This window comes from Ailuropoda melanoleuca, chromosome 5, assembly GCF_002007445.2.
Source record: "Ailuropoda melanoleuca isolate Jingjing chromosome 5, ASM200744v2, whole genome shotgun sequence".
NCBI lineage: Eukaryota > Metazoa > Chordata > Mammalia > Carnivora > Ursidae > Ailuropoda > Ailuropoda melanoleuca.
This window is the reverse complement of record NC_048222.1, coordinates 69,247,349-69,255,579: the sequence shown is the minus strand read 5'-3', so window position 1 is coordinate 69,255,579 and position 8,231 is coordinate 69,247,349. Positions and strand designations below refer to the sequence as shown.

The following is an 8,231-nucleotide window of genomic DNA, read 5'->3' as shown; positions in this document are numbered from 1 at the left end:
AGACAGAAATAGCCAAAAATCATAGTGAAATGTGTGACTAAAAAGTAATATCTTATGACGTATAAGCAGAACATCAGTCTCCTTTGAAAGAACCCCCCCCAAAAAGATTGAAAGTCTAAAACAGTGCTGTATAATACAGTAGCAACTAACCAGTTATGACTATGTACATTAATTAAGATTAAATAAAGTTAGAATTCAGTCTGTCAGTTGCACTAGCCACACTTTAAGAGGTCAATAGCCACATGGAGCTAAGTTGTTCCCATATTGAACAACACAGAGAGTAGAAATTTCCATCACTTCAGAAAGTTGTATTGAGCAGTGCTAGTCTAGAAGGTTCTGTTTGGCTATTAGGTTAGCATCATTTTAAACATCAGGCCTTGAAGAGATGATGGGGAGCACAGCATACCTGTCAAATGTGACAATCCAGGGCAGAAAAGTCCGACGGAAAGGAAAAAATATTCTACTCCTGGAATGAGCTAATATGACATAGTATAAAAGAAATATCCCTAGACAAGCAGAGAAATCTTGGGCTAACAGGGAAAGGACTTAGTAAATTCTACTCTCTGAATGTCTCATCACACTCTTCTAAACATCCCAAAATGTACCAGCCTCTTCTCCTCTGTTAGCGGCTGACTGAACTTTACAGGTCATCCATTCCTCACATCCTGCCCCCCCATGCTCTGCTCTTTTGAATTTGCAACAAAAAAATTGCGTACATGTATTTAAATAAATAGAAACCCCAATGAAAATAGAAAAATGCAGACTCTTCCCATTTTACAAAAAAAGGCAAGAACTTTATTTTAAACAAATCCTCAGTTGTGTGTTACATCATGTCCATACCTAAATCAAAAATCATAAATGATAATGCAAAGGAAATAGAGGGCTTCATAAAAGCAATTATCCAAATATTATTCTTGGCCAATGCTTGAACTAAATACACAGTGGATGTGAAAGGTAGTGTATGGCACTCAAATAAATAAGAGCAAAGAGAAGGAAACATATTTACAGTCCAAAGAAACAGGTTTTTGAACCTTTGGTATATGTCTCAAATAAACATCCATAAACACATGTTAGCCAATAGTGTTTCATTCCAGGTTTTTCAAGCTAGGGCTTGTGAGTGTGTTTCAGAAATAACTGATAAAATAATAAATTGGGATTCACATGGGCTGATTAAGGTCTCTGGTGTGAGCACACAGGTAAATTCAAACCATGGCAAAATGAAGTGCACCTGTGTTGCACAACGAAACTATGTATGAAAATGAGTGAAATACATCAGTTAGAAATGCTGTGGCTCAGGTAGACACCCTTGATATTAACAACAACGACAAAATATTTTTAATGCTAGCCGAAGTCCACAAGCTGGAAGGCAGAAATATCCCAAAGCTCATAACCACATGCCTAACAGTGCAACAACCATCTCACAGAAGTGTTATAGCTGCATATTGCAATCCCCTCCCTCCCACCCAAACCCTGCCCCTAATAAACAGCACCAGTGCAGTTTGAGTTAGAAAATTGGAAATACTGAGACATTCCGAAGGTTTTCATAATGACTAAGGGCTAGTCAGATGGGGCTTTAATGCAAACCTTTTCCATGGCCATTTTCCAAAAAGCACCCCCTGTGATTCCCTCTAGCTTGCAGATTAACCATATTAGGTCTACTGTAAGGCCAGAGTCAGAAAAAAAGCTGGCATGCTATCCTGGGTTGAGGGAGAGGGGCATGCTGATGCGGGAGGTACACGGAAGATGCCTCAAGGATGTTTGTCTTGCAGCCCAGGATGAAGGGATGTGTTGAGATAGGTCACAAATTTTGTACCAATGAAGTATTTGTCTCACGCCATTCACCAGGATATAGAGCTCAGCAGAGCGAAGTCCTACTTGGTAGCTGTGCAAGTACACTGTTATCAGAATCAGACCGGCCATAAATGAAGAGGACCCAAAGAAGTCCCACTCATCCATCTCATCACTCTAACCCGATGGTTTCTGGAGGAACTGATGGTGTGACGTGTAGCAATGATTCTACTTTCTCTCCTCTCCCATTGATGCAAGGTCTTCTCTTCACTAGTCTTGTCCTACATCTCGATGGTAAATGAGGGCAGAATCAGCCACTCTCTAAGCAGACATCTGCCTCGGGGCTACGTTTCATTCCCCAGGCTTTCCCCAAACCTGCCCCTTCACACATAGGCAGAGTCACTGGACTGAGTCCTGCCAAAATTGGGAACACTGACCCGGGGCAGGTCCTTGTTGCGGATCTCATAGACTGACTTCCTTTTGGCTTGGGCCCCTCGCACAGCCAGCTTGATCTTGCGCCATCCCAGGTGGTTGAGTTCAGCCAAGTTGAGCACAACACAGATGCCACTCACAGCAAACATGAACACTAGAAAGACAGTCTTCTCAGTAGGCCGGGACACGTAACATTCCACTTCCTTAATGCAGGGGTAGCGGTCACACTCATACAACCCTGGGACGCTGAAGCCATACAGGAAGTATTGGCCCACCAGAAACCCAATCTCCAGGGCATTTCTGAACACCACTTGGATAATGTAGAAGCGGGAGATGCCTTCCTGCCTTCGGAGCTTGGATCGCGCTGCAGTGCGCAGCCCTGATGGGTGTGGGGTCAGCTCCTTAACCTCTAAACAATCTGGCTCCGTCTCCTTGCTGGTGTTCTCTGTGTTCTGCAGCACCCCATTGACAATGGCATTTTGCAACTTCTTATCTTCTCGTTTGCCACCACCACTGGCTCCACTCCCAGTTCCTCCAGGACCTCCCATGGACTCAGGGGGTTCCCTGTCCAGGGCTAGGAAGACAGTAGAGTAGCGGCGTTCTCGCTGCTTAGCAGACTGGTGCACAGAGTAGGTGATGAAGCAGAGACTGGGGGTACACACCATTATGATCTGGAAGACCCAGTAACGAATGTGGGAGATAGGGAAGGCGCGGTCATAGCAGGCCTGGTTACAGCCGGGCTGCAGGGTGTTGCACACAAACATGGTCTGCTCATCATCGTACACCGTCTCTCCCACAATGGCCACAATGAGGATCCGGAAGATCACCACCACAGTCAACAGGATCCTGTGCAGGGGAAGAGGGAGGGAGAGAGGTTCTCAAGGGTTGAGTCACTGACTTAGGAAACCCCTGCTTCTCCTTTCCCTGTGCCAGTCCTTTACTGGGGAGCTGTCCATCCCTGTGTGGTACTGAGCTGGGAATCTAGGAAATCTTTTTTGGCCCTTCCCTTTCTGCTGGTTGTTGGTAGACTGGAACACTTCATATTACAAGGGTCTCAAGTGTATATACCTCCATACGCTGGACATGGTGTATTGCCACAGATAAATTTCACCTGTATACATGGAATGTACAGAGGCAAAAGACACACCTTCACTCTGGATATGGCAAATGCACATGGAATATCTGAACAGAGTACATGTTTCAAAGTCTATACACAGAGTGTGCATATAACTCTCCCAAGTGGATATTTAGTTAACCCTCAGTATAAATATTGAACTTAATGCTGTATATAAACAGATAGCTATGAATATCTATCCACATATATACATAGATATATATAGGGTATACACATATGAATATATATATATAATATATATATATATTATATATATAAACACAAAAGTATCAATTGGGAGTGTGGGTTTCTGATACTGTAAGTTTTAACAGCCAAATCCGTTTAGCTTAATAAATATTTTGGGGGGAAAGATACATCTGCTCCGAAGAGCAAATCCATCTCCCCATTTGCCCTTCTCTGTCCAAACACAATCCTGCCTTCCTTGTACATTCTATTTAGGGAACCGGATGGAGATTGGCTCTGACTCCGGAGAGTGGGGGTACCACGACTGAGCCAACAACTCCTTTTCTAATGGGAGAAGAGTCAACCCCCCAGTGGTGCTTCAAGGAGAAGGGATGGAGAGCTGATCAGGAGAGCTGATCAGGAGAGCAGATCGGGAGCAGCTGGGGGAGGGGGGCATCACTGGACACGGGGTGCACAATTACCCAGGGACACTAGGCGCACGGATGGAAGAGGATGGGAAAGGGGCAGTGGATGGACTGGGGGCTGTCAGGGCTCGGTCTGGACGTGAGAAGGGACTCCCGGGGGTCGCCCGACGGGGCCCGCTGACGGCCGGCTCAGCGCCCTTACCTCCCGATCATAGTGGAGTGCTGCTGCACCGCGGCTTCCAGCAGCCTCTCCAAGATGGTCCACTCCCCCATCGCTGTGCATCCGGAGGCAGCAGACAAAGACTGGGCAGCACCGGGCACGTTCCCGCTCCTGGCCCCTCCCTGGGCCGCACCTCCCGACTGGGAGCACTTGACCCCCAATTAAAGAAGCAAACAAATTTTTTAAAAATCCAGGAATCCCCTCTCCCTTTTATTGCACTTAAAAGAGGGAAATGAGGAAAGAAATCGTAGCGCTCCCCGACCGATGGGGCAGCTGGCGCAGTCGGGAGAGCGGGCACCAACCTCCCGCGCCGTCCCGGGATCAGGTCTGGAGCCTGCGGATGCCCGGGAGAGGGGCGGGGCGGGGGCGGCAGCGTGCAGGTCCGCGAGCTCTCGCCCGCCCGAGAGCGGTCTCACCCCCGGGGTTGGGGGCCAGCGAAGGGTCCGGGCACCAGCCCCCGCGCCTGGCACTTCAGCGGGCACCGGGCGCCCCTGGGCTGCCGCCTGCGAGGCCCGGGCGGAGCGCGCGGAGCTGGCTGACGGGCTCGGGAATCCGCGGCCGCCGCCTCTAATCCGCCCTTAAGTAGTCTCTGCCTGCGTCACGCCAGGTCGGCGGAGGGGAGCCGAGCGCGGCGTGCGGCTGTCGCTGCGCGCTGGAGCCCGAGGGGCAGGGGACGCGCGCGTGGGGAGAGGGGGGCAAGAGTCCTGGGGGCCCGGCGGGGAGTGGGGCGACCTCGGGAGGAAGGATCGCAGCGGCCCTCGGGGCTTCTCGAGGCGCCCAGGTAACCTCACCTGAACGCCAGTCCCCTGCAGGAGGAGGGGGGAGCCGGGAGCAGACGCGTGGGTGTGGGGAGGGACGCTAGGAGGTCGTGTGGCTTCTCTACGTAAGTCCCTCACCTTTTTGCTCTTTGTCTTCCGGGAGACAACTCAAAGTCCCTGTCTAAATGGAGATGCTGGTTGGGGGGAGGTGAGTGGGAGCGACAGTAGGACACTTTTAATTCTCCCGTGGAGGGACTAAGTGACAGAGAGCGAGCCTGCAGTCCGGTGCCTCCGTGGGTCCGATGCTGGGGTGAGGAAGGCTTGAGGAGGGTCCATTTAGGCCAAAGCTTAAACGCAGGTGTGAAGCTGCTTCTGAGGAAGAGGTCTGGACACAAGTCTACACCTGGGAAGTGCCTCGCGTGAGCAGGTGGGTGGCCGTGATTTAAGGTCTCGCTTTCCCCAGCACAAACGCAGATGCTCTGCTATTTTTTTAGAAATCCATTTATTTATTTGTTTATGCGTTCATCTATTTATGCGTTTATCTATTTGCTAATGGGGGTAATTCTCAGGTTAACCCTGGTTTGAATCTGAATTTAAGGAGGCCCAGGACTGTGCTACCAGAAACAAAACTGATGACAACCTCACCCCATCTTCACTTCGCTTATCTGGTCTTGGCTTTTTCCTCTCAACCAACAGATCCTGGTTTCTGTCTTTAAATTTACATTTTATTGTCAGTTCTATCCAGAGCGACTGCTTAGTTGGTTGCTACAAAGTAGAAACAATCACACCAGGCTGCTAATTAGCTCAGGGGTCAGTATTAGGAGACACAGTAGTTGGGAGTGATTCATATAAATGTACGCAAAGCACAATGGGTAAGTGGTCGTCACCCTTTTAAAAATACAACTTTGTAAAAGGGTTGCTAACTCATTCTAGGAGCCTGCATTATCCACAGGGATCATAGCACATAAGTGTTTTACATAAATCACACCGTGATAAGCTTTCAGCTCTAGGGAACTAAGGTGTTTGGGAAGCAGGTGGCCCCGGAACTGGGAGGAAGGGTACCAGGCATGGGCTTGAGTCCACTCACGCTGCGCTTTTGTGTAAAATGACTTTCAAGGCACAACTCAATATTCAGTGCAAGAGGGATCAGTGAGATTTCTCCTAGGCCAGACACTTTTACCCCAAGGAAGCAGTTTTTCATTGCAGAGAAGTTAAAGAGTCTACTAAAATGGGAAGGGTATAGCGTATGAATGGAACATTAGGGCTAAGGCAGGTGCTCCTTCTTTCCTGCTGGGCAAAGAAGAGACACAAAGATGAGGCTGGATGTATATCCTATTATCCAATCCGGTTCCAGATGGAATGGGGAACCCCCGGCTCAGACTTCGTGTGTTTTCTCAGACTTCACTCCTGCTTCCTTAGACCCTGGCTCCCTGTATTCTCTCCTTTGGCAGACTCTTTTGGAGTAAAGGATCTTAGACAGGGGTGAATGAGTGAGACAAGCCTCACAGGAAATCTAACATCTTCAAATGTCTTAAAATACACTTCACAATTCAAAGTCATTATGTTCAATGCATGTGGCTTTAGCAAACCCTTAAAGATGATGATCTTAAGGCCATAGAGTGCAGGAAATGCATTTTAAATGTTCTTACAGTGCAATTTTCAAGCACTAAGTTATGACTACGTTAGTTTGTTCTTCAAAATACAGCTTAATATGTCATATAGACGCAACATGTGAACACACATATAAATGCTCAAAAACCTCTATACATAGAACCTATATTTTAAAAGACTCATCTGTTAGATTTGGTAGATTTTTTTTATATGAAAACCTTCTCACCGCCACACCTTGAAAACAATGAACTATTTCATTAAAAAAAAAAAGACTTATCTATTCATGAGAGAGAGAGAGAATGCGAGTGGATGGGAGCAGAGGGAAAGGGAGAGAGAGAACCCCCAAGCAGACCCCCAGCTGAGTGGGGAGCCCATCATGGAGCCGATCCCAGGACCCTGAGATCATGACCTGAGCCGAAATCAAGAGCTGGATACCCAACCAACCGAGCCACCCAGGTGCCCCAAGCTGTTTTATTTTTTTTAAATCACTCATAACTTGTTTTACTTATTATGTTTTGTTTCCTTTTTTGAGCCTGATCAATGCCACATTCGATTAAGAATTTGCCCCGAGAGTGCTGCATTAAATATGGAGAGGTTCTATGAGGAGTCAGACATTTAGGAATGTCCTCAGAGTGTTATCTCATCCAGCTGATTCTCACTGTCTCAGTTTCCCTCTGATCAAAGATCCCCACTGAAATCAACTGGGAAGTTTGTTCCTTTAGCTTTTATTTAAAACTCATCGTCCTCTATGCAAATCATGGTTTTAGATGAAAAACAATGGAGCTCACAGAATAGACCTTGTTGTACATTAGACCATTTGGGGGATATGCATTAAAAAAACAGACGCTGGACTCCCACCCCAAATCTGCTAAATTAAAATCTATGGAAGTGAAGTTTAAGTACCTGCATTTTCATTTAATTCTTGCCAGTGACTCTGATAACAATAAAAAGTTGAGAACTTTTGTTTCTGTGAGTATTAGGGCAGAGAAGGTCCTAGAAATCAGGAAATCCCATCATCTTGTTTCCCAGGTGTTAAAATTGACCCCCGAGGGGTGCCTGGGTGGCTCAGTCCTTAAGCGTCTGCCTTCGGCTCAGGGCATGATCCCGGAGTTCTGGGATCAAGCCTCACGTCAGGCTCTTCCGCTGGGAGCCTGCTTCTTCCTCTCCCACTCCCCCTGCTTGTGTTCCCTCTCTCGCTGGCTGTCTCTCTCTCTCTGTCAAATAAATAAATAAATAAATAAAATCTTTAAAAAAAATTGACCCCCAATTACATGGATTGCCTAAAGTTATACACGTAAGGAAAAAGCTATGAAGAAAGTGCTATTTAAGAGTCCTAGAGAAGAAGCCCAAATAATTTAAAAAGTTGGAAGATATGACCTTTGAAGAAGGAAAAGGGAATTAAAGTGGTTTGGATTAAGGGGACATACCAATCAGTAAACATCTAAAGGAAAGTAATACCTGTGTTGTTGGCTTTGCAAAGGCCAGTGTCTTACTAAACAGTAATTTCCACGAATAGAACAGAAAACTATTCTCTATATTTAGTGGAGAAAACTGTAAAGGCAAGGGCAGAGGGCATGCATATTCTAATACAAGAGAGAATAGAGAGTTACTGACGATGATTCAATTTATTACATGGGTGTATCTGGATTTGCTCTTATCCTTATATGTACTTAGAATTTCATTCTCTTCTTAACCACAGT

The 8,231-nt window shown here is 46.7% G+C and overlaps 1 protein-coding gene across 1 annotated transcript; it reads right to left on the bottom strand.

The window, feature by feature from the left end:
* Positions 1–1,477: 1,477 nt before the first annotated feature.
* Positions 1,478–4,690, bottom strand: GJD2 (gap junction protein delta 2). The gene is made up of 2 exons (XM_002917807.4): positions 4,145–4,690; positions 1,478–3,066 (listed from the first exon to the last, which is right to left on the bottom strand). The coding sequence occupies exons 1-2, from the start codon at positions 4,213–4,215 to the stop codon at positions 2,172–2,174; spliced, it is 966 nt and encodes a 321-aa protein (XP_002917853.1). The 5' UTR covers positions 4,216–4,690; the 3' UTR covers positions 1,478–2,171.
* Positions 4,691–8,231: the final 3,541 nt, after the last annotated feature.

Bases quoted from the DNA above. Each gene is read 5' to 3' on its own strand.
- GJD2 (XM_002917807.4), bottom strand. From the start codon at position 4,215: ATGGGGGAGTGGACCATCTTGGAGAGGCTGCTGGAAGCCGCGGTGCAG. The intron at 3,067-4,144 runs GTAAGGGCGCTG...TCCCCTGCACAG, and splicing joins CACTCCACTATGATCGGGAG to GATCCTGTTGACTGTGGTGG.